This window comes from Nyctibius grandis, chromosome 9, assembly GCF_013368605.1.
Source record: "Nyctibius grandis isolate bNycGra1 chromosome 9, bNycGra1.pri, whole genome shotgun sequence".
Classification (NCBI taxonomy): Eukaryota; Metazoa; Chordata; class Aves; order Nyctibiiformes; family Nyctibiidae; genus Nyctibius; species Nyctibius grandis.
The window spans coordinates 25,259,701-25,286,792 of record NC_090666.1 but is presented as its reverse complement, the minus strand read 5'-3'; the positions used below and the strand labels follow the sequence as shown (position 1 = coordinate 25,286,792).

The following is a 27,092-nucleotide window of genomic DNA, read 5'->3' as shown; positions in this document are numbered from 1 at the left end:
TTTATGGCATTTGTGAATATGGATCTTTCCAATTCATAAAAGTTAATAATCCCTCCCTTATGATCAAGGTAATCTGTAACTCTATATAAAGCTCAGAAAAATAATTCTTGCCCTTAGTTACATTTTTATTCCTTTTTGGGGGGGGAGGGGGTGGGGCACGGGGAGTGTCTGTGTAGTCAATTTTATTCTGAAAAGAAGGAAGTCAAGGAAGTCACTTGTTTTTTTTCTGCCTATTAACTGTTTTGAAAGGAAATCTGCAATACTGATTTTCCACACATTGTAAAGAGCAAAATAAAGTAATTCTGGAGAGAGGTAGGAGACCTAAGGCTGTTCTTACCATGTATCTGGGTATAGTGCATTTTCATACTAAAATGGTAAGTCTTTCCTAATGAAAACATCTCATGTAGACATACCCAGGCTCATATCAAATGGAGCAGCCCAGGCTCTGCCACCTGCCTAACTATAGTAAAGCAGAGTTAAGCCTAATCTAAGTGCCTCAGTACTTCATCACTTCCCAAGTGGGCTTTCCAGCCCAGAATAAGACTCTTGCTACTGCAACTCTTTTCTAGAAGTAACAGAGCAAGCAAGTTTAAAGATAGCTTGGTTGTATCTACAGAAGTTATTGACAGCTCAGCAATAACTCATAAACAAACCTCTTTGTTCTAGATGAGTTAATATCTATTCCAATGATGTAGATGGAAACATGTACCCCTTGAGAGGTGAGGGCTTCCATCAGGGCTGAGCCTACGCAGGAATAGGAACAGCTTTGTGCCTTTACAGTGTGCCACGCACACACCAGAGACGTTTCAGAAGCACCTCACAGCCCTGCTGTAGAAAGAGTGGGTAAACTAGCAGAGTCTCCCCCTCACCCTACCCACAGTCAGTACTGCAGCCATCACATTTTGTTCACTCTTTCTTGCCTTTTGCATCCTGGGATATGCCTTGATGGTTTCCAGGAAACAACAAAAACATCACCACACATATTTGTTGCCTTTAAGTAACTAGCACGTTCCAAGACCAAATGCTCCTGACCTGGCACCTCGATATTGCTATTCTGGCATGTGTCGATGGGGGGGTTTGAAAGCTGTAAGCATTTGTCTAGAAGCAGGTGATTCATAAAACGGACTGACACACCAAGAACCTCCCAGAACCCGACAGCTCTCTGATAAACTCATTTCAGACTGTCACACCAACCAGGTCCAACCCAGGGAGCTGACATGCAGGTAAAGAGGGACATCCAGTGGCTGAATAAACTGGGTTTTCCAGGACAATGTGTTTTTACAGATAAGAAAGATGTTTTCAATTTTCTGAAGATGCTACACATGCCATCATGATTCAGGCAGTAATAAGACCACTTTCAAAGATTCATGATGCTTAAAGGCGACTTGGTTTAAAAAAACAAAATAGCAAATCTAAAAGATACCTCCCCAGTAGAAGCCATTTCACATCGGAGAACAGGGTCAGCATCTCTCAGCCGGGACCAGGAAAACATTGGGGCCTGTTGAAAGAAAGAAGAGGGAAGGAGAAAGAGAATGAAAATTTAATGGATCGTTTAGGAAAAAAAAATCCAGCTACACTTGGAAGTGACACAAAGAGATAGACATTAATTAAGCAAAAAAAAAAAAGCACTGGTCAAGGCTGATAAGCAAAGGAGTGCTTGGCAAATGACTTCCCCCAGCATCTTGAAGTTGGACTGGAATAAATAAACACGTATTTCACCAATAAATCATCCTTCTAACTCTTGCAATCCTGCTCACACTCTGATGGCAGATTTCTAATCTGTGGTAGCCTTCTATCACTATCATTTTTGGGACACATTTTAAAACAGAAAGGCTGTGAAGCATCTAATTCATGAAACAAGAAGAGACTATTTGAAGCCAGTTGTTTTTTCTCAGGAAACTGTTCTCCAACAGAAACTCTTCATTCACAGGAATTAGACCATTCCACAAGAATGCACTCTTTTCATGCATGAAACTTTGCCAATTATTTTCAGATTTTCCCTCTCCCCAGCCCCAAATGCATGCCCCTAATTTTTTTTGATCTATATTAAAACTCCCGATCATCATCATTATCTGAGGACTTAGGACACTGCAGTCTCTGAGTTCTCTTGTCTAATTTGACCTTAAAAAAAAAAAAAAAAAAAGGAGGAGGGGAGAGAAAAACTCTGTTAAAAAGCCAATGACCACCTCTGGCAAACATGGAACGCATTTTCTGCTAAGGAATAATTTTCTACAGGGCTTCTCTACATCTACTAATAGTATTTGCATAAAGACAGCATCCTTGCTGCTTAAAAAAGAAACTATTTTTAAATCCAAAGACATAATTCTGTTCTTGGAAGTCTCTGAGAGTAACACTGCAGACAAGACATCTGCTGTTTCATGACACCTAACAATGACCAACTGAAATGTGACAGCAGAAAGTCATTGCGAAAGGTTTCTCAAAAAATGTCATGTGTTTTCATGACTTTTACATCAGTTTTGCTTCTTCTATAAGTAAAGAGAACATTTTTACAGTGGCCAATTCTGCAGTCTCAAGCTGAGATATGGCAGTCAAGATGGATTATTTTTAATGCACATATTGTCTTGAAAGGTAACAAGCAACAAAAGCCTTCCACCAGCTCCCTAACTTTTGTCTGCCACAAACATGAAAATGCATCAGCAGAGCAGACTCTGGTACTGCAAATAAATCCTACCTAAAACTTAGTCAGTCATGCTCTACCCAGGATTTAATCTTGGTCAGGCTGTGATACTTGCATCACTCTGCAAGCAGATATGGCAAGACAGTATTTCAGTCACTAAAGCTAAAATGGTGGGGCTCCAAATCCACAAAGGAGCAACTATGTTCAGAAAGAAGAAAACAGTTTCATATTCTCTTTTCAGAGCATTTAAGAACTATTGGAGAAAAAGAAATCCCATTTCCATGCAAATATTCCTAGCAATAAAAACATAAGAGGATAGAAAATACGATGAATGAATAATGAGAACCAGGTTTAACTGGAATACTTTTCAAAGTTTAGCACTTCCAAAGGTATTAGCAGGTTTTTATATTTGACAAATCCACACAGAACACAAGCAGTACAAAAGGCTTTGTAGTGAAGTTTTCAAGAATATAGTTGGGTTTTCCACTCTGTAACCAACATTCCCAGGAGAGACAAAACTCTTGACAGTTTAGCTAACAACAGTACAGAAGCCCCAGGTCTAAATAATAGAAATTTATAAAAATAAATAAGACTCACGAACATAAAAAAGTCTCAGATTAGAATTTCAAATAATGCCTATCATCTGTGGCATCAAAATAAATGTAAAGCTACTTCTAGACCGACTGGCTTGCCAACAACCTGAGCTGGCTTGGGCCACAGATTTGGCTTGCATTTTAATAGGTCTGAACATTTTATTGGGAGGAAGATGTTAGGTGTTTTCCTTTTCCTCAGTTTTCACTTGATATGGAAGCTATTAAAGCTTGAAAGTTTCTGTATAAATAATTCTCATTAGCCATTGTATTTTCTGCACTGCTGTTCTAGATTTTTATGATTAGGAACGCCAATTACTTTTTGTTCTTCCACTAAGCATTCAAAGATATCTACAAGTACACTTCGGTATCTTGGGTGCTGTATAAGCTTAGTAATTATGAAAAGTAAAATCTTGGCCCCACTGAAATCAAAGGATCCAAGACTTTCACCCCCATTTTAACTGGTGGTGCATATAAAGGGTTTCCGTGCATTCAACAGCCCATGTACCAAATCCTGAAGATAAAATCAGGGGGAGCACTCAAAACACAAATTTGTACATGTCCACACATATATTAGATAGTATTATGAAATAGCCTGAACTTCAGTGTTCAATTCTACAAGCGTATAATTATTATGCAGTTCATAAACATGATTCAGAGTAGGTTAGAAGTAAGAAATAAAGGGAGATTGATTTTGTTAATAATCACTGGATAATTTTCCTTTGATTTTTCTTTAAAATTCCCAACATACATTACCTTAACAGAAACGGCAAAGGGTCAATTTGGCCTTTGGTCAATGAGTAAATTGTGCTCTCTGGGCATTAAAGGACTGATTGCCCACTAGTCACAAGAGCCTAAGAGTCACAGTTGCCTAAGAGTCACAGTTGCCTAACAGTCGCAAGAGCACCTAGAGCACTAGGTGCTGGCTCGGTTGTGGGTTTTTTTGGTATTCTTTTGGAAATCATACCTTAATCCCAACATATCTGGAGGGAATAATGGGATGTTCCAGTGTGGGGAGGGACGACTCATTAACCTCTTTTCCAGTCATCACTTTTGTGGCCACATCAATGAAGTCCACACCCAGAGTCTTCGATACAAAAGGGAAGGAGCGTGAAGCCCGCAAGTTGCACTCTATCACCTGATGGGATTAAAAAGGAGAAATACCAGGGTTGGGCACTGTGCAGTGAAGAAATACATTGATTCACATTTCTGGTAATCAGTCCTTACTCCTCTTGGCAGAGATGCAATCTTCAGAATGCCAAATAAGAGGCACGGAAATTGTTTTCAATATTAAAAGCAGTGATGAGGGATGGGGAGTGACCAGATGGAGATACAAGGATCCTGGTGTTCTGCAAGATGAGTTTCATCTCTATTGTCTGAAAATTAGAACTGAGAGTAATCCAGAGTTCACTTTGGAAAACGTGTTGTACTGGACCCTAAGTTAATGTGCAAGAGGCATGGAAACTTATGCATAGGCATTAGGTACAACCTTCAGAAGCCCACCTTGTTCTTTTTCCATGGTAATGGCAAATCATGAATGACTGGGCTATCCTTAACGACTTTCCTCATCTACATGTAGAAGTTATTCAGTGACCCAAGCAAGGAATAAAAGTTCTGCATCCTGCTGAGAAGCACACCATGCAGAACAATAGCAAAAGAATTGCTGTGAGAATAAAGGGGGAACAAAGGGGGACAAGAATATGTAAGTTAAGACAGAATAGAAAAGAGGGGTTTTCCAGAGAAAAGGCAAGCGCAGCTGAGGGAAAGCAAGGAACGAAAAGCTCCATTCTGTCCCTCTGTGGAGTTTCTGGATAACTATGTGTGAAACAGAAGAAAGGTGAAGAAAGGTAAGTTCATTTTCTCAACTAATGGCCCAAATAGGATCTCTCACCAATAATGCATCTCTTCTATATCAGGTTATGTCAGGTTTTCTTTCCATTCACTGTTTCCTCAGTCATACTCTGCTCATATTCCTCTGACCTTCTTCCATTAGCAACAGAAAGCCAACTGTTATCCATGAAGGGTCAGACATCTGCTGTACTTCTGTTACTGATAGCTACTAGGACCACACTATTTAGATAGCCATCTTAATGGCTTATATTAAAGACTTAAACACTTAAATTGTTTTGCATTCTTTCCAATGATTTGGAAGCCTTATTTTAATGATTGAAATAGCTAAAGATGAGAGAGGATAACGGGAGATCTAAAAGCAATAACATTCAGTTCATCGGATGAGACGCAGGTCCCAGTGCTGTCCATCATATTCAAAACCGATAATTGTGGGAAGGACAACAGCCCACGGAGAAAAAAAGCTATTGCTGACAGACAATGCAACCAGACTCACTTCACCCTCAGTGTGAAGGCAGGGCAAGATGCTCTCTCCCACACAGAGAGGGAGAGCTGCGTCACTAGGGGTGGCATAGGTGAGCCACACATCGTCAGACAAGGCAGGTTAGAAACCCATAGCTGCTACTGCCAGTTTCCATGACAGGGACCACAGGAACCATGTGCCTAAGTATCCAAACCAAAGCCTGACTTCCTCCGACAGTCACAAGAGCTCTTACCAGCACATCATTGCCTCGCACCAGAAACTGAATGTTGAATGGACCAGAGATGGCAAAGGCATTTGCGATCCTTTTTGTAGCAGCTTTAACCTACAAAAATAAACAAGCAAACAAATAAATAAATAAAAATGCATATATATATTTAAAATACATACATACATACTCACAAAATAGACAGCATAATGTCAATAAATCACCTGATGTGGATTCCTTCAAATGTCAAATCTCTCTGCCCTAGCATATTTTTTCTCTACATCCTCATTTTGGCAATAGCATCATCTTTCAGAAGGAAACATGTTTAATTTGCCTGGTAATCTAGAGCCTGAAGCTCCATTTGAGGACAGCAGTAAAAATGCAGCTTCGTGGTGTGTGTGTGTGAGAAAGCAAGGGAAAGAGGGAGAAAGAGAGAATAAAAGCCTGCCCTGTCTGTAGCAGTTCCTACACTGAACACTGGAGCCTTTATACCTTTCTTGGTGATATAACAAATAATGATGTTTTGCCATTTGAGATTATCTGCTTGGTTTTACAAGTGTCCCAAGAGTCTTTCACCAGCATGCCTGTCCCATCACAAACCAGTGGGAGGTGTGTCAGCAGAAATACTCTGGAACAAATTGGGAGAAAACAATATGGTCTTATTTTCTAGGTTTGTCAAGAAATCACGTGCCATTTCAGTACAAGCGTTTGAATAGCTTTGCTCCAGGAGACTACTATATTCAGGAACAAGGCCTTAGACATTCTTGTAGAGTTGGAGCACAGATCATTGCATTACAACTCTTGTTAGCTTGCAAGCAAATCCTTTCCAGGAATGTATCACGGGGGATGGCACATTTCATTTAGAAAATGCATTTTGACAACTAACTCTGTATCACTAGGTTTATTCTCAAAAGGGGAAAAAGTCAAGTTCAGGTGAGGTTCATTCATCCTGATATTCTTTCCAGAAAAGGCAGGCAGCTAGAAAGTCATACACCTGATCTAATCATTTAAGGTTGTGGGAGAAGAGGAAGGGGAAAGTGAACCGTGGCATTTATATGGATTAGACACTCCCCTACTGCCACGGTTGCTGGCCCTAAACCAATGAAACAAATCCAATGGGTGTGAAAGCGTGTACATCTACTACTTAAATTAATGGGATACAGTTCAGATGATCCTGTGAAGTATATCCAGTCACAGGGGGCACAATAACATCCTACATTTGCACATATCAGACTGGCCTTTAAAAAACATTGGTGATTTGATTTCTCCTGAATTCTTCTAAGTTCTCCCAAGCGAAGGGGGAAAGCAGATTCAAACTCTTATTTTATTTTCTCTTTTCCGTGATAGTGCAACACCTACCTTCTCCAAGGCTCTCTGGCTAATAGACTGTGTGGGTAACATGAGGGTGGCATCTCCAGAGTGAACACCTGCATCCTCCACGTGCTCTGAAATAGCATGTGAGATAACCTGCATACAATAACAAGAGAGCAGTTAGTCACCTCACCCTCTCTCATGAACCATCCCATCTCCATGCCCCCTGCCAAGCAGAGCCCAATGCAGTCTCCTGAACAGAGCTGTATTCAAAAGAGGATACAGACAGGGGAAAAAAAGAGCATCTCACAAAATTTTGGGGAGAATAGGCTTGAAGCAGACACAAGGCATATGAACAAGGACATCATGTTAGCCTCTCTTATACTGTGGTTAAGCAAACTGCAAACATGAAAAAACTTGCCATGGCCTGAGATCCTAGGCTTTCTTCTTCTCTCTAACACACGTTGACTCAGAAGGGAAAAGATAATTAGGCTTTAAAGAAGTTCGCTAAATTCTACTTGCCACAAACACAAAAAAAGTTGTCATTCCCTGGTAGAAACAAGTATGGACTAACTTCATTTGTATGTATGTTTTTTCACTCTTCTGTGGTGTTTTAATCATGGAGAAAAACAAGCAGAGGAAATTCAGGCCTAAGGATTTAAATTGAATGAATTGCATCAAGGCGCACTACCTCAATACTGAAAAAGTGATCTTGTCTGCTGGTTAAAAATGAAGACTGAAAACAGAATAGTTCTGTTAAATGAGAAGTTTGTGATTTTTTTTTTTTTGTGAGAATTGTCTTTGATTAGTAATGAAATGCAAGGTGCAGTTGTAATAATAAAACAACTGTGGTAATATCGTAACACATGCTGACACAATTCTGATGAAAGTAATTTGTGAAGCCAGCGATTTGCGAATCCAGTAAAAATTATATTCTAAAGGATTCATTCACATGGTTAAGCAATGCTTAAAAACCCAACTATTTAGATGTGTACAATAAGGTAGGCTGAGCTTTTCAAGCACGATGTTTTTGAACCTAAGAAGAATTCGTCTTTTCTTGTTTCTCTACTCTTCTCAGCACGAATCCATGGCTGTATAGTAAATCATTCAAACCACACATTTTTGCAAATCTTTGATAGTGAAAAAAAGTTTAATATTAAAGAAAAGCAGTTCTTACTCTTCCTGCCTTGGCTACAGCATCCATTTCCACCTCACGGGCATCTTCAATAAATTTAGTGAGTACCACAGGGTGATCCTGTCATCAAGACAAGACAAAAGAAGAAAGTTTTTATTCTAGAGTATTTGGAGACCATCCAAGCGCTCCACTATACATCACTGGAAAAGCTTTGGAAGCAGAATCCCACAAGACCAATCTATTAATATCCTTATTTCCACAGATGAGTGAACTTTGCAAAGAAATAATGGGGGGAAACTTGGTGTGATTTCCCCAAAGCCACTGATGCATTAGTTTGAGTCCTCCATAATGTCACCACAACAGGGAAATTTGGGGTGAAACCACAAAAAGCTTTTAAGTGAGACCATGGTAGAAAGAAATAGTGAGACACGTGCATGAATCCAGTGACCTCTGATCCTGTCTCCCAAAGATGTTCTTTACCTCCAAAATCTTCAATTCTTCCTTCCTCCAAGTCTTCCAGTCACCTCACTGGGCACACTGCTTCACAGAGTAATTGGTTCTTGGCGTACTTGATACTTGTGTATAGTGGCTGTTTGCTCTTTTAAAAGGTCATATATTTTAGGCAACAGATCCATTCCTTTCTCATTTCTCTACTGGTTTCCTAAGTGTCCCAAGAGGGAAGTTGCCACTAATTCTAGCTGTCCAGGAACAACTTGTTCTTGACTCTCAATACATTCCCTGCTATACACAATTTTCCTTCCTCTTCTTCCTGCTTATCTCTGGGATGCTAGCACACACTTTCCACTCTTCGCTAATGCTTTCTTCTTCCAGCCACCTGCTCCAATAGACGGTTAAAAATCTAATCCACGTTCTTCCAGGCCAGCTTTATGTCTCATCATTTTACCCGTCCCATCCACTATTAACTGCTTGTTATTTATTAGAGAATAAAATGGAATAAATGACAGTCCATGCGTGCTCATAAGGCTCCTCTTGAAAAAATATAAAGCAACTCCAAAAGTTACAAGACACAATTCCTTACATTTATCAGTGCAAGGGTAAATTCACAGGCAAGGACAATGTCGCAGCCTACATAAATTCATAAATTTAGTGGCTTGTGTCCTGTAACTTTGTCTTCCTGCAGTTTTCCACCAGAAGATTTTATATGTGCATACAACCTTGTTTACTCCAATTTGTCTCAACTCACACAAGAACTTTTGAACATTACTGACAACGTAAATGCCATAATGATATAACACCACAACAGCAAAGCAGCTAAAACAACAGAACACTGGTCAGGCACTTTATCTGGAGATGCTCTGTTGGGTGGAACAGAATTAGGTAAGGCTTTGTAACCAGAAAAAAATGAAGTGTGTGTCCCACAAAGACGCTCATGTTCAGTTGTATGCTCACAACTAATATTGCTAGCTTCTGTGGAACCACTCACAGGCCATAAAGCCTTGATGAGGCTAAAAAAAGCTGACAAGCACACTCCCTAATTCAGAAGCAGAACACCGTACTTTTGTTCTAGTTTGCTTTCTAATAGCTTAGCTTCAACTATATTATGGCTTTTGTCAATATAAAAATACCGGATGAGGAAAGAATTCTTCCCTTAGCAGTCTGACTACAGTAGCAAAAATTCAGCATGTAAATCTAGTGTAAGTCTCTGCAGGATCAGGGCCAGAGCACCCAAAGACTCACGGTGTGCAACGGTCATGTTTGGAGTAAGCATCAGTGCCTTGTTTGTGTAGCAGAACTGGACATCATAAGGATCCCATGGGAACATCCACTCTTTCCCCTAGGAATACATCACATATTGCCAAGACTCTACAACTTCAACTCCCAGCAGGGCATCCTGTACCAGGGATGAGACCTCTCAGCAATGAAGAAGAACATTGCCTAATTCAAGTCAATCAAGCTGTCACAACTTAAGCTACCAAGGGTCACTCTCCTGGGCTTCAGACTCCTTTAGACATCCATTGCCATCATAAAGCCATCCAGAAGCAAAAGTGATCTCTCCTGAACATGGCTTATGGCTGCTGCCTGGCCTGCTTCTGTGAGTGTGTGGGTACACACACACAAAGCAGGGTACTTAGAGATGAAGTAGAGAGAGAAGTTAGGTGTTTTGGGAGGCTGAGCATTGCTGAGGATCTGGTTTCTACTACAGGTTGACCCTGTAGTCTTTTGAGAATTTGTTATATAATTCCTTCTGATAGAAGTAACAGTGGTACTCTCCCACCTTCAAAAATCCCTTTAAAGTTGTTCAAAGATGATAATAAGTGGTCTGCTTGCCTCCACACTAACCTATCCTTCAGGATATTATTACTTCGCAAGTAATATCTCCATTTCATTCCATTTTTTCTTGCTGAAATGCTAAACTTGCATAATTTGCCTCATACACTTAAAAACCACATGGTTTTGTTCTTGTTCAAACTTTAACCACTTAAGACATCCCCTGAGTGAGCAGTAATGTGTCTGGCTTCCACAGTTAGTTGTGTTTTCAGAGAGTTCCTTTTTGACTTACTTATTTTTAACTCCAACATTCCTGTGAGAGCAGTGTTTATGGTGCCACAGTACTGTTCAGAACAGTGATCGTTCAAAAAAAGGGGAACTCCTCCTCTCCCCCAGAAGAAAACAGACCAAAAGGCAAGGCCAAACTCTGAAACTGTTGAAAGGTCAGACTTCAAATTCTGTATGTTCTTCATTCAACCTCAGTCATGTAACTTTCTCCTCCTCCCATATTCTCATCTCTCCAAACATCCCTTGTACAATAACACTGATAGAAGGTACAGAAGAAATACAGGCTTGGAGTTGTTTACTATGTTCTGAAGCATTCATGTCTTTGGGAAATTGCTCAGATTTTTCTTTTCTAAATTTCAACACACTAGACCAAATCCTTCCCTTTGCTAGAAAAAAAACACTTTAAAAAAAATCCACAAATTAGCCTTTGAAAAACATTTAAAATGGAAACCAGAGCTTTCATTTTCTGCATTACATACTCTGCAGATCAATAATCCCATTGGATTAACAGTAAGCAGGCAGCAGTCTTGCTTTTGTATCAGAGAAAAATGGAATTCAGTACATGACTTGAAGAGTTAAATGTCATAGCAAAATCTTGCAAATGTTCGTTCATTTAAAATGGTAAAAAAAAAAAATAAGGTCATTGGTGAGAGAGAGGATGCCAGGATGAAGTTTTAAGTTCTTCAAAGAAGCCAGGCAAAACAGTTCAGAAATTGAGTGAAAGATGCTATCAGTTCTATGCTAGTTGGTATAACCTGCTACGAGCAAGCTTGGATGGGGTAGGAAGGGTCCCAACCCACTACCCTACATCTGTTTATACAATTAACTGGTCAGAAACGGATGTCTGGGAACAACAGCTAACTGCCGTCCCCACTCCATCTGGGCATCCCTGTGGTATCAGTGAGGATGCTCACACAGGCTCCCATGGTCTGCCCATTAGGGAACAAACTGAGGGGTCAAACTCCTCCCCAAACACGGAAGGGAAAGAGTGAGGAAGACGCAACATAGAAACGAAGAGATGGAAAACACAGTAAAAGTGAAACAAATACAGCAAATACAAAAAGAAAAAGCAGTGGCAAGGCAAAGACTGGTACCTGAGAGACTCTGGTGGCTTCTGCTAAGAATTTCTTCATTTCCTCTTCAGTGAAAACTACATTCATTGCAGACCCACTGTGAGAATGGCAAAGAAAAGAAAATAGGTCAGCTTCCCTCGTGACTTTAAGGGAGATATCAGAGTGTTAGATGCCACAGTACAGCGTTGTCAACTACCTTTATATGACACACTAGCCAAGCAAGCTCCTGACTCAAGCCACTTGCTCCACTCTTGACTGAAAGAAACGCAGAGCTGGTACCTAACAAACCTCCATTACACTTCCCAGAGAAGACAGGTGACCTCCAGAACCATAATGAAGAATCAAATAAAGAACTGCGGTTATGTAGCCTTAGCACTGCTGCCAAATCCCCTTCTGACCCAAGCATTTAAAGCTCCCCGAAGCTGGAGGAGATGGCTAGTCAGCCAGATAGCCCCACTAAGGACCCAGACTGTCATCATATGTGAGGGTTAGATGTGAGCTCAGGACAAAACAGATGCTTTGCTCACGTTAGCCCAATTGCTCATCAGTGACAGATGAAGCGAGGAACGCACAGGCCACTGGTGATGGTGTGACAGTGTAAATGCAGATGAAAATGGGTTCCTCTTTGCTGGCCATTTTACTGTGCCTCTCCCTTAACATCTTAGACCTTAAGGGAGGGGCACAGCAAATACAGCTACTGTATCTGAAAGCTACTTTGAAATATATCTGTCAGTAATACCAGAGAGGGGAATTTGGGAGAACATGGGTTGAGAGTCAGCGATTCAGGTCCCTTTTAAAGACAAGAATCTTTTAAAAAAGACGTTACACATTGGTAACTTCCACCATTGATGTTCAGCTTCCCCTTTAGTTCGATGGTCAAGCCCACAGATGCTGTGGGGAAAAGTGGAGGAAGGATCTATCCCACAAAATCAGTCACTTTAGCCTAAGATAAATAGATAAAAGTACCTAGGTGATTATACTTACTGGACTACCTCTTCAGCTGATGTAAATCAACAGAGTTCAATGAAAGCCATGGACCTATGTCAGTTGCACCACTGAGCCTGTGAGCTGGAGCACACAGTACATAACTAGTGGGGAAATGCATTTAGTTTTCCAAGGCAATTGGCAAATATTAAAAGCTGTATCTGTTCAAAGGATGAAGAAGTCTAGCTGTGGACCTGCTGCTGTTCCACAAATAGAGGCCAGACAGTGTGCTGTGCTAGGGCTTTTCACTTTCTATGTCCTCAAGTTTTATGTCCTCCGATTTCATCTTTCTCCCAGAAGTCCCCCCAGCCTGTCCAAACACGCTTTAGCAAATACTTACAATGGAAAGGGCTTATACTGAATTTAATACAGATGGAAACAACGGGCTAAAAGAAGTGTTCCCTAAAAATCTGGAGAACTACATCAGGAGAAGTTTCTAACTTATCCTTCTGATCTGAGTGCTGGTTTTTAACTTTGCTTTCCAACCCCACTTCAAGCTTTGTAAACTGGATAGAAAAGTCTCATTTAGAAGTCTTTTCTAAAGGGTATTTCCTTGAGGGTTGAAAATACAAGAAATCATTGTCCTTTACTTCTTTTTAAATAAAAAGACTTTTTTCTCCCCTGAAAATGAATACTGTGCCTCTTCATTTTGATATGTGTCTCTTTTTCATATGAAAAGGATCCTGTCTCCAATTTATTTTTACTTGTAAACTGTGCCCAGTAAACTGCCTCCCCGTGCCTAGTCATTCAGCTATGAAGAAATGCCTCACAGAGAAGAGTGATCATTCAGAACATGTGATTTGCTGTGTGTATGTGCTGGTGTAACTCCTTCAAAAAGTCTAGCTGTTGTAAACGTGTGGCTCTGTACAAAGTCTATTTAAAAAGAAGCAGCTGCCACAGCATAGGGACATAAAATATGCCTGTAAGCAGAGAAGCTTAGCAAATAAGAAGCTGAATTCAAAAGACGCATCGTCATTTTCTGAAAACAGATGCCAATCCCAATAAATGGCCTCAGCATGTTTCCTTCTGTTTTTCCTGGTGGCAAACAATCTTCTGGCTTAATTGTGCAGGTAGTAGTCTCAGGAACCTTAATGAATATTGCAGATGGTTCATGTTTTTGGCCTTGAGATATGAAAAAGGTAATGCAGCTAAACAGACATTCTTATGATTATGTTCTACCTTTGGTCTGTGCCTGATGGACATAAGGGACCCATTGGCTTCCTTTATTGGTTTGGGCAGTTGTCTCACCTGTTAAGATGGGTGGTTTTATGCCACATGCACCTAGCATAGTGTTTTCCACATGTCCCCTGAAATTACTCTCACTTGTCTCAGAGGCTGTAGTTCATATCCCCAGCTTGATGAGCTCTGATGGTTCACCCTTACCTCAGAACATAGGAAGGCCTCAGCAAACATGGGTAACCCACAGAACTTGCAAATTCAACTGCATCTCTCTAAAGAAAGGGAAGAAAAACATGCTGTGAACACAAAAATATTTTAAAGTCCTACTAAAATTTCAACTCTAACTGCATTTGCACTTTACTAGCCATTAAGATTGGTGAAGGGGTGCAGGGGGGAAGAGAAGTAGGGGACTACAGCCTGGGCTGAACGTAATATACGACTTCGTTCCAGAGTTGTCATCTTCAGACCTTCCCTGTCCATAGAGCTTCACGAGGAAAAAAAGAGCAGTGGCAACACATCTGTATTCCTTTGCAACCTCCACCTGCTAGAATAGTTTTCAAGGCCAGAGGATAAGCTAGAGCAGACAGACAGTGGTGCTAGCTTTTGCTGGGTATATACTCCATGTTGTGTAAAGGTGATTTAAAGACACTTCCAGTTTTCATCCCACTCCCAGTGACGCTATAGCATCACTCTACAGGGATCAAAAAGATCTTCAGCATCAGCAGTAAAAAAATGTCTTTGGAATATTGAAATGTATCAGTAAGTCGGTCTCCCCTGAGCAGATGCTCATAACAACCCCCAGCCGCTTCATCGTTTACCAGATGCACATCCCAACTTACCAGTGTGCTGACTGCCTTCCAGGGAGCCTGGGCCACACGCAGCTCATCCAGAACAGCTGAGAATACGGAGCGATCTTCTGCCCGGTCAATCTGCAAAGGATTTGTGCCAAGGATCTTCACTCCACTCTGGTGCAGTGGCACTGCCAAGTTATTGGGAATCTGCCCACCTACAGAAATAATGCAACCACTGCATCCCTGTTGGCAGAGAGAAAGTAGCACAGTCACATCCAAGTTAGCTTAACATTAAGAGCTGTTGTAACGAGGAATCCAATATTTAGATTACATCATGTTTCAGGTTGCTATGAGCAAAGGCAGATCATAATTGTGCTGATCCAGAGGCACCCAGGCTGCAAAGTGTGATTCATAGTGTGTAGCCTCTCTAAAACAGCAATATCCTCCTTGATATCATGAAATAGACAGTAGTAACTTGAGGTCAAATTCCCCAGGAAACCAAAGAAATCTGCAGTGTTCACATGTCTTTTGACACCAACCCAAGGTTTTAACTTCGGCTGGAAGCACAGACTGTTACCTTATTTTCATGTCATGTTTAGGTGCTTCTGCTTTTCAAGTGAGGATAAGCACTGAGCTGAAACATGCTCCCTTGCTTTGCAGAGGAAGGGCACTTCCCCCACAACGAAACTCAAAACTCTTCGGTGGGGTCAGGTCTCCCTCCCGTGTTCTCCTACATTTGTGAACATGGATGGGGACCATCACTTCAACCGAGTCCACTCCCAATCCTCTGCTGCAACCTTTGGACCCAGTAGCCTGAACAAACAGGATGGTTTAGGTCCCCTTTCTTTCTCTGTCCAGCTCTCCCGAGAAAACAGCCTCTCCCATGCTCACAGTCAGAGACTTCCAGAGTAGCAGACATTTTCGCAAACTCTTTTTCACTACAGAGTTGCAAGGGAGTAACCTCCAGCAGAAAGGCAATGGGAAACAACTGGAATTTTTTTTTTCCTTCCAGCACGGTTATTTGCTAAGTAAGCAACCTTTCCTAGCCCCAGAAGCCAGTCTTTACGGAGTGCTCACTGCTGACCCCTTGCTGGCCTGTACAAAGCAAAGCACAGTCCAGTTCAACAGAGACCAATCGATCAGTCTGTGATGGTGAATTATGCCGGATACGTTTAGCCCTTTATTTTAATTAATCCTCATTATTCCTGACTAGCTCCTCATTTCTCGTAGCGCATTCGATAGTATTAAGTATTTCAGCCCAACTGTCATATGTGCTCATTTCTACGCAGGTTATTTGCAACCACTTCAATTCCAGAAGCAGATGAGGCAGGACAGGTGGCACAGCATCCTCCAGCCACAATGGCACATTTCATGTCTATCACTGCGCAACCACAACATTTTAAGTGAAGAAACAATAAACAGCAAATAACAAGAGACAGGTGAGCTGGCTTGCAAACACACATCTTTTTCAGGTGCAAATATGGGCTTTTTTTTTTTTTTTACATAGAACCCCTAATGCTTTCAAGCACGATCTATTCTGGTGTGAAAATTTTCAAGAGTAAAAAAAGGCCTTAGAGTACCTGCAACAATTATAAGGACCGGAATTACGTTTAGATTGTGTAATAATTGAGGGTAATTAAATAATGGGCACTTTACTTTCAAATTAAAGCTGGTAAAACTTTGCCCAAAGGAGAATCAGGCCCTTAGTACAGCTGCAGTGAAAGGCTCTTTTGAACCAAATGTGTCTTACACAGTTTTGCCCACCTCTAACAAACGAGAAACATAAATCAAATGATCCACAGTTTGGGTCTATCTTTTAGAGTATCAATGCTCTTTTAATTAACAAGTGTGTTTTTCCTGAAGAAGGTTAGCCCCACTGGCCTTCCTGGAAGAGGTACTCCTTAATGAGGAATTTAAAGGGATTAGAGTGGCAGATCTGTAAGCTGAGAGCAAGATGGACTAGAAGTGACTGAGAAAAACCAAATGATAAATGCTAATACAAACCCTGCTCAACTTTAATGTGGTTATTTTCCTACCATATTAAAAATCCACTAAAAAAGTCTGGCATTTAAGCAGCACTTATTATCCCAAGGTCTATGAGACTATTATTTGCTTAACATGGTAACACACAGTGCTGGAGATAATTTTTTTTCCTTTTCACCATGCAGTCAGTTATGGGATGACATGCTGCTGCCAGCCAACAGCAACCATCTGAAAGAGCTTAGGACAGGGAGTGAAAAATGCCTTATTAGTAGAGGGGGGAGCAAGCAGAGAGGCTGTTTTGTGCCCACGTGGGGTTGTATCCTGACATCGGAGCTCACCATCTCCAGTTCAGAAGAAAAATCTGTTCCTTCCTGCTTCCAGACACATCCAAAATACAGTACTTATCTCTAGTCCCCGGGCCCCTTATCATCCCACATGGACAAGAACCAGACAGTGAATAAGCAAACCCCTTCTTGCAGCTTGGAATGGTTCCTGTTTGATAACAAGTCAACCTAGTTCTGCTGCCAAGGTCAACCAACAACTTAATCTATCCTCAACATATTTGAAATGTGAATGTCCCAGCTAACAGCTTCTCTTCAGCTGCTGCTTATTTCTTCCTTTAAAACAATTCTAGTCACTGAGCCTCTAAAATCCAAATACTGCCTACATCAAAGCTGGGATGGCGTTAAGGACTCCAGCCTCAAGGAGACAGAGAAGATGGCTTGTTGAAGCAGATAGCAAAGAATCATATACTCATTTTTACTCAAAAAGAACCATAAATTGCGATCCTGCTGCTGCTTACCTCTTCCTTTAAAATCCTGCTGTCATTTCCCACAGCATGCTGTCACCCAAAGAGCAGCCCACTGCCCTGCTAGGGAACAGGATTGCTCCACTGAGAAATGTGGGCAGACAGAAATGGACTCCACTGCACATCACTTTGTCATCAGCCGTATTTTAATTATAAAGAAAATGCGTAACATCCTTGCCATTAGATAGCTTTAAAATATACGCTATACATAATCTAGTGAAAGAAGCCTAGAGAGAATTATTTTCCCCTTTATAACAAAAATCACTCTTTTTATTACTACCTTGCTTTTATGTCATTAGTAATAGAGTTGGGTTTTCTTTTTCCTGAGTTTGAAAACAAATTAGACCATTAAAATTGTACCTAAGAGCCCCCTTTAGTTTTATGAATTGTTTCAGAATGATCCTAGAAACTGGAAAAGAATCACAAAAGGCCCTCAAGCAGAGAGATATTAAAATAAAAAGGGAATATCTTCTCTGGAAACAAAAAGCCAATAAATCCGAGGGAAGGAATTTTTTTTTTAATTATTGTCCTCATAGACTACCACCTAACTTTGCACATTCACAGTAAATTAAACTTGCCTCCAAAGCACAGCTCTGTTGTGCAGAGCTCAGTCTCTGGTGAGTCAGAGTAACTGTGAACGTTGACTGGAGAGGGAGAGGTAAAAGGGGACACGAGAGAGAAAGAGAAGGGACAGCCGAGTACGTCCCTGGGATAGGACCACGCAAAGCTGTGAGAGCTCTTGGTAGGCAGGTTCCAGCCCCCTCAGTCTCATTGGTAACCTCGCTTCTCAATGTAGCCTAATTTGTCTGATCAGAAAAACTGGCTCAAGTCAGTGCACCTATTTATTGGAGCTTAATAGTTGCCCAAGGTTTCCTGCTAACCCTAACAACATTTAGGGAGTGATGTATCACTTTTACTGAGGGCAAGGGGTTGTGTCCATTGTTTGCTGATGGTTTTACCTACAGTTTTTGCCAATGATCCAGGACTTTTCAGAGTATTTGCCACTGTTCATTGTACATTGGAACACTAGAGGAAGCTAATGAGCAGGAAAGTTTAAAAGATCAGTCTGAAATCATGGCACTATTCAAACTTCGTATGTGAAGCTGGGAGAGGTGGTTATCTGCAGGATTGGTGAGGGATCTCAGAATCAGATCCAGAATTTTTAACTCGATGGTTTCCTTAGGGACTGACTTCCAACTACATTTGCCTGAGGAAGTATCCTGTTAACGGGATATTAGCATTTGGCTCACTCATTTTTTAAAAAATGACATATAGCAAATAATACATTTTAGACTACACTCTGCTGGAGGTCTGGAGTCTGTCCCCAGGTCTGCCTACGTCCTTTTGCATGACTCTGGGCAGTCTCTCTACTCCTCAGAGACTCGGTTTCCCTACTTGCAAATTAGGCATAATGATACCATTCCCTTTTGTCACTACTTAAGAGTTCTAAAACAGCTGAGTATTTATTATTCATCTTGGGATTTATTAGACAGCACAACCCTAAGTTTGGATGTTTAGGCCCAGACCCCGATAGCTCTAACACCTCTAGAGTGAAGATGAAATTTGTTGTTTTCGTACCCAAGTCAGGGTAGCAGAATCCTCTGCAAACTCCCAGCATCTCTCTTCTCCCCCTTTTTATTCCCACCACCTGAGCTCCTGCTGCCTCCTCCCTGCCCTCTCTTCTCTCACGATCACTTTTTGGTTTACTTCACAAGCAGGACAGGCTAAAAACATGCCCAAAAACATAAGCACAGTCCAGCTGACAAGCATGGCTGGCTGAGCGGGGGAAACTGCCAACAGTGTGTCCTTCCCCTTCAGCAGTGTGTACACAGGATGCTGCTATTAGACCTTGAGATCTACAACACCTCCCATCAAACTCACCAAGCCCTGCTGTGACAAGCAGGTTTCAATATGTATCCGTTATTCTTTTCACATATTTTTCTTACCCAACGTGCTAATTAATAGCACTACGTATTTAAATGAGTAGTTGATTCCTCATCACCTATCTCTGCCTTCTCTTTGATCCTGCGGTAATTAGATGCTGTGTTTCATCAGAGTCATTTGTCTGACAAATTGTCACACCAGTTTCCTCCATGCCCAGAGTTCGGAAGTTCAGTTTGCTTAAGTAAACAGGAGTTCAATGTTTATAGAGCTGAGCCTCACAGATAATCCTAAAACATTCAAAAATCAGCCTTTAAGACTCCAGAGAGCCACCACAGTCTTTTGCCTGTCCTAAATCTATGCTTTCCAGTAACAGTCTCTGTTTTCATGAAAATTTAAAGAAGAAGTAAAACAACATGTAAACATAGTAAAGAATGAAGGTGCAATCAAAAAATGGTCCTAAACATGATTTTGCAAATGGTTTAAGAACAGACCCTAGAAACCGGGACTTGAGTTCTGATGTGCTTTTGCTTGGTTCCAAATTTGGGAATGATCAAAATGTCGCCAGGTTATAAAACCATTTTAGAAACTTGCACCCATTCACAAAGGAGATGAGGTCAAATTGTCACATACTGGGAAAAAAAGAGCCAGAAAAAATTGTAAGTTTAACATGACCTGGGTTCTGCAAATTTGCTTCAGCAAGTTACAGAGTGAACTCAAATTGAATTTCAAGGGAGATGAAGTTCCTGTAAGCAACTTTGAAAGCCTCAGACACAAATCCAAGATGAGTGTGTTACCAGTTAGATATCAACATTTTCCATATTGGGACCAGCTGTTTACATTATATATCCTTCCATTACGAAATCTGTCTGGGACTCCTCTCCATCTCTTAGTATCAGCACTTCTGAGCACTTGAAAACTCCTGACAGACAAGTGCAACATCTGGATCAGGAGCTGGAACATGTTTTGGTTTGATGACAATTCCAATGCCCTTTCCTGACCTGTCTGCCCCCATGCTCTACCGCATCCACCACATTGCCACTGCATTGCAAAGCCAAGACCGCAAGTTCTTGAGCACATGTTAGCATTATGCACATAACTTGTTCTACTGCTTCAGGGGGAGTACTTGTACTTAAAGTCAAGGATATGCTTAAGTGCTAAAGCTGAGCACCGCAAGGGCAGAACAATTTGTGCAATAAATGACTGTGCAGCAAATTAAATCTGCTTGTAAATATTGCACAATATGGCATCTTGCAAAATAATTTAATATTTATTTGGCATTCATTATTGAGCAGTCTGCTAGGAACACCAACGATGTGTAAAATGCAACATCGGGATCCAAACCAAACAGCTTTTGCTAGCAAGCTCTCCCACTTTGCCCCCAGCTGCTCTGCCAAAGCAAGCTAGTGACAGGAATTTTGAAAAGTTTGGTCTGCTTCATGGATTTTTGTTGCTGCTTCTGCTTTTCTTTACCTCATATTGGTAGATGTCCAGTATCCTTTCCAATGACAGCTCCTCAAAGTACAGTCTGTCACACTCATCAAAATCTGTGCTCACTGTCTCCGGGTTGCAATTCACTACGACGGTCTTGTTGCCAAGCTGACGCAGCGTGCGGATACTGGAGACAGCACACCAATCAAACTCTACACTGCTGCCTGCCAGGAGACAGAAAAGTGGGCAAAGAAAGGAAGGATGCAGAGAAGAAAACAAACAGACGTTCTCAGCACTCAAGCTTGAAAAAGAAAAAGAAAAAAAAAAAACAGGATTGCCTCCTGTCAGCTCAGAGCAAGAAATCTAATTTTCCTCCCATGGAAATTAATCATCCACAAACGTGAGCCTCCAAGCACAACAGGTAAGTTGGCTCAGCTGCTCAGGAGTCACAAGCCTCTAACATGTCTGTCATCCTGCATGCGTAAACACTCATGTCTCCTCTTGCTGCCCAGCCAGCTACTACTGCCTCCCAACCAACATGCTTTGAGATGAACTTAAGAGGCAGAAGCTTAAAGGTGACCAAACTGAGAGCCCATTATTACGAGACAGATCCGTTTACTTGAGGAAACATGAAGCATTTGTAGAGATGTGGTTTAAAAAACAGAAGACACAAGTGTGTTTTACCTTCCAGAAGAGCAGAGTACAGCTAACCTAACAACAGAAAAATCACAGCTCAGTGGGTTTGACCTTCCTGTGCACTGACTCTAGATAAGGCAAATTGGTAGAACAACACTTTTAAAGCCACTCTGTGATCCTTTTATCTTGGTTTAAAGGCCACAGTGACTATGGCAACACTGTGGGGCAAGCACATCCTACTGTCCTGAATCCTGAGTAAGCACTGTGGCCATCTCTAAAGGAAAGAGGCACAGAGAGAGCCACCTGGTGCTTGGGTGAGCACTAGGACTTGGTGCTTAGTCTTGGACAAGCTGCAGGACTTGGGACTTGGGCAACACTGCAGGCTTCAGGCAACGCTGGAGTCCAGACTTGCGCAAACAGCTACTGTCCCATAAATTTCTATGCTCAAACATCTAAGAGGGGTACCATAAACAGAGAATGATGCATATTAAAAAACATCATTAAATGATTATGCTTCCAGTCTACAAGAAAACCTTGGCCTCATCATGGTGTGTTCACAGTCATTACATGATCGTTAACCACTGATATCATTATTTTTATATATAATTGTGTGACAAGACACACTGGAAATTCAGGCTGTGCTTAATTGCTGTCTCCACCATCTAGTCACAAACAGATGGCTGTCACAGGTCACTCACTGATAGGCACACAATTTATTTCTCTACTTCTGTCAAACAGGAACCTCAAAACATGCCTAGGTCTCAGCTAAAACCCCACAGAAAAGAGAGGGAAATCAAATCTGAAACTGGATGTTTCCCAGAAGGGTCACCAGATGCTCATTCACTTTTTGTATTCCACTTCCATTATTCAGGTATTCTTATACACATAAGAAACCTCAGCTTTGGGACACAATGGTCACCTGGAGTCCCCATCTGACTGTTTTAGATACAACCTGGGAAAACAGCTAAACACTTGTAAGTATATTCCAGCCACATCCAGTAATAGTCCAAACAAATGTCCAAACAGTGGGAAAAGGGAAGACAGCAAATAATTAATAATACCAGTAATGACTGTTGTAACATAACCAGACACTGCTCCTCAGAAGATAACTACTACATCACTACAGGCATGTTTTTGAACTGACTTTCAGATTTCAATCACGTTAAATCTGCATGCACACCTTAGAATTTACAGAGCACTCTGCGGGTCAACGCAGTTGGTGGAACAGCTTATATATACTGCTTTCAGGGCTGACTGTCACACAAACCAACCCTCCTCCAGGAATAGGAAATACCCTCCTGGCAGCAAGTGAAGAGCAAGCATCACCTTGAACATGTGAGCAATACCCCCACGGAGCACAGGTCACACACTGCAGCTCAGGCTCTCAGTGAGCCAGAGGCCTTTACGTGTGCGTGAAAGGTGCACCAAAGCACGCTCTGAAGTTCAAGAGTGTGCAGCTGTACCGATTCACACCATGTTTCTATTTGGCGTATTAGTTAACAAAAACAAGAAAACTTCAAAAAAAGACACTTCAGTCTGGATAATTTTCTTTTTAAATACAGAATATAGCATGACTTTTGAAATGACCTCACACTTCCCCTAAATAATTTTATTTCTTTGCAAAAGTGTCAACATATTCAAGATTTTCCTGTAATATATTTCAAAATATTTTCAAACAAAATTCATAAGGTTGTTTTTTTTAATCTAAAACTCAGTTTTCACAAAGGAAATCAGAATCTTGGTGGCTTTTTTTTTAAAAAAAAAGAGAGTAACTCATGTTTAACTTCCATCCAAATCATTTAGCCCTTTCTGACCTATTCCTGTTTTGTAAATGTAAATCCACAGCGAACACAAAATTGATCTCACTGAATTATGATTACAATTCTGAAAGCATAGAGGAAAAGCATGCTGCTTACTTGTCTTCAAAGGATAAGAAGAGAAAAAAAAAAATCAACTCAGCAATTGCACCTAGAAAAAAAATCTTTTAGAGGTGCAAGTAATGGTTTCCTCTAGCAGCCTTTATTTAGTTGCAACCTCTTCCAAAGACTGTCTTGATCTAATCAAAGCTACAGAACAGGTAAGACCAAGATCAGACCTGTATGGCTATTCTAAGCAATCAGGAGTTCTAGGTGAACAGCGCAAAATGTATTCACGTACATTCAATAAAATTATTAAACAACATTGCCATCCTTTTTATGTTCATTTTTTGTGACCATGCTACACAGCATGTTGACTGGCAGATACGTTCACAAAAAATAAGCATAATCATGGAGCATTCCTCCTGATTTCACTCATCTCAATAATCATACTGGAAACTGAGTTCAAAAAGACACATCCTACAAACAGCAACAGGAGTGTAGCACGTGACTTGTCCATCCAAGCAAAACAAATGAATGCAGTTTTAAATTTCAGCTTTCAAAAACCATCACCACTACTTGTGAGATGCAGAGCAAAAATATTTCTGAATAACAAGCAATTTTTTTTGTCAATAATTGCAAAGCACTTGGAAGGATTCATGAAAAAAAAAAAGTGAAAGTCATCATATGCAGAATTCAGCAGCCTGTCTACCCAATACTCATAGCCATGAGGAAACTCTTATGCTGCATAATCATCTGAGTGGGCTGAAAAAACAGCATACAGAGAATTGCTCATACAAAAGCAGCTGAAGGTATAGTCACGTATACTTACAGTAGTAAAATGCATAGTATATGACAACATAGTCATGAGCTGGCAGTAAACATATAAGATAGGCGTGGGAGCAACAAACTTCTATACAAGGTGTCAGGTTCTCAAGACCTGAACATGTGCAAAAACTAAGATTTAAAAAATTCCCTAAAACTTTGTGGAAATCATAACTAAGCGAGACAAGTGAAAAGTAATAAAAGTCTCCTGTTTCTTCCAGGGCATGAAATGAAATCTCCAAGTAAGTATAAAAGGCAAACCTTGTGTTAGGAATTGATGTCCTGTGCACTGTGCTCTGGAGGGTCTTGTTACCATATGAGAAGAGGAGCAAATGAACCACAGGAATACCCAAAGAAGGCTCAAGGGTGCAAGGAGAACAGAGGAGTTCTAAGAAAGATTTACCTATGTGATACGGTCCACAGCCCAACACCATCACTCCACAGTCATCAAATTTTACATCGTGTTCCTGAGAAGGGAGGGAGAAAAGTCATTAGGATCTGTACCCTCACAGCACCTAACTCCATCCTTTTCAGAATAAACAGTTTCTGGTGCTCAGCCCATAATCCAACAGCTTGATCCTTCAGGGCTCAAGTCTGATCTCGTTTACTGCAGTGTAAATCAAGTGCAACTCTACTGGAATTAGTGGTGCTGCACCCAAACCAAAGGAGACACAGCACCTCTGATTTGGCTGTTTGAGCAGCCTAAGGACCTGTTAAGTTTCACATAAAAATGAATACTAGTATGCGATGAGTGAAACATGAGTTCTGCATTCCCAGCACCTGCCCTGTGCACAGAAGATGCAAGTACAGGTGATATAGGACAGGATCATAACAACACAGGGGCATTAACACTAAATGCACTGGATCAGTATTTGAGCAAGAGAAAGTTCCAGGCCTGCTATAAGGGGATTATATGTAACACCCTCTAAAACAATTGCTACAGAGACTGAGAAACCTGCAAGATCTCCAGAAATAATGCAGCACAGGGGAAAGAGATCAAACTAGACAGCAACGAGACTTGTTTCGAAATGTGCCTACCTGCCCATTGTACGTGACGTAGAGGTAATTAGTTACTGCTGGGTATTCTGCTGCCAGTGTGTCGATCTGTACGGGGGAGAAGAGGAGGGATTGTGACTTGGCCGGTGCAAGATCTTTCTTTCTTGCGGGTGTTTTGGGGTTTTTCTTTTCCCTCTTTCCTTTTCTACTCCTATTTCTGGCCTATTATTTTCCTATCATGTCTTTCCTCAAAAGGAGGTGATTTGAACTGTCATGTGCTCGCAATGTAGCATATGCCTGGCCTTTCCCCCAGACCTTACCGTTCAGTCACAGAATCACAAAATCACAGAATCAACCAGGTTGGAAGAGACCTCAGGGATCATCGAGTCCAACCGCTGCCCCTACACCACCCTGTCACTAAGTGCCATGTCCAGTCTTTTCTTAAACACATCCAGAGATGGTGACTCCACCACCTCCCTGGGCAGCCCATTCCAATGTCTAATAACCCTTTCTGAAAAGAAATTCTTCCTGATGTCCAACCTGAACCTCCCCTGGCGAAGCTTGAGGCTGTGTCCTCTTGTCCTATCGCTAGTTGCCCGGGAGAAGAGGCCAACTCCCACTTCACTCCAACCTCCCTTCAGGTAGTTGTAGACTGCAATAAGGTCACCTTGGAGCCTCCTCTTCTCCAGGCTAAACAACCCCAGCTCCCTCAGCCGTTCCTCGTAGGTCAGACCCTCCAGACCCTTCACCAGCTTGGTCGCCCTCCTCTGGACTCGCTCCAACACCTCAACATCTTTCTTGAAGTGTGGGGCCCAGAACTGAACACAGTACTCAAGATGCGGCCTCACCAGTGCCGAGTATAGAGGGACGATCACTTCCCTAGACCGGCTGGCTACACTATTCCTAATAGAGGCCAGGATGCCATTGGCCTTCTGGGCCACCTGGGCACACAGGAAAGAGTCTACCATCTCCTTCTAAGCTGCTGTTTTAGCTCCACACCTCTTTGGTAAAACACCTTCACAGCCCAGGAACTTTCCCCACCCACCCCTTCTTGCCAAAGCCCTCATTCTCTATTAGCTTGGCAGCATTCATTACACAGATCTCCATTCCTCCAGGTCTCCTGTCTTCTTTAGCTGCGCTGTCTGGGATCTTCACACTATACTCTTGACCCCATCTTACTCCCACACTGAATACAAACATGCACCCAATATCACTTTGAAATCATGCCGAATAGCAGCCAACAGTGCAAGTACTACATGTTTATGTTACAATATGACTCATGCTTTGATAATTAAATGGTACACAAAGCAAGAGTGGTTTTCAACCACCCTTTATATGTAGTTTTCAATAATTTCTTATGTAATTAGTCACCAGAGAGCACAGAAGAATAATTTTTCTACTAGGCTGTTCACAGACTATTTGTGTCAACTACTTATTGTATATTATACATGGTAACTAGTCCATCTAGGTCACCAGTGATTGCTATATTTCCCTGAATGAACAGCTGAAACATTTCTACACAGAATATTGAAGAGGGGGAACAATATTAAAGCAGCCCTGACACAAATTTTTACATGCTATACCATTTAAAAATCTGTCTAGTCTTCAAGTATTTCCAGGAATCCCCACTGGCTGACCAGCTCCTTGTGAATAATGAAGAATGTGACCTTACGTCATTAGCACTATGTAAGTGTCTGCTGCTCATTACTGTTGCTAATACTGCAACTTGTACTTCATGGCTCAGGAAGAAACATATGCTTTGAAGCCACAAATGCAGGCATAAGTAGAATGACCTTATTAAGGGTACCTTGGCACACAAATCAATCCAATGCTGCAATGCCATATGCAGCTGAAAGAACGCAGTGCAAGACCAGGCACTTTTCTGTGGGCCAGGTGAGGATGTAGAAGGAAAACAGCAGCT

The 27,092-nt window shown here is 41.3% G+C and overlaps 1 protein-coding gene across 1 annotated transcript in view; it reads right to left on the bottom strand.

Annotated features, from left to right (window-relative positions):
• CPS1 (carbamoyl-phosphate synthase 1) overlaps positions 1-27,092 on the bottom strand; it is a 98,467-nt gene that overhangs the window by 9,958 nt on the left and 61,417 nt on the right. Inside the window, exons 24-34 of the mRNA XM_068407709.1 lie at positions 25,214-25,279; positions 24,579-24,642; positions 20,901-21,082; positions 14,804-14,998; positions 14,169-14,236; positions 11,823-11,898; positions 8,254-8,331; positions 7,125-7,232; positions 5,793-5,882; positions 4,196-4,366; positions 1,424-1,498 (exon numbers count right to left, since the gene is read on the bottom strand). Coding sequence (XP_068263810.1) covers positions 1,424-1,498; positions 4,196-4,366; positions 5,793-5,882; positions 7,125-7,232; positions 8,254-8,331; positions 11,823-11,898; positions 14,169-14,236; positions 14,804-14,998; positions 20,901-21,082; positions 24,579-24,642; positions 25,214-25,279 — 1,173 coding nt within the window. The remainder of the gene's footprint in view (positions 1-1,423; positions 1,499-4,195; positions 4,367-5,792; positions 5,883-7,124; positions 7,233-8,253; positions 8,332-11,822; positions 11,899-14,168; positions 14,237-14,803; positions 14,999-20,900; positions 21,083-24,578; positions 24,643-25,213; positions 25,280-27,092) is intronic.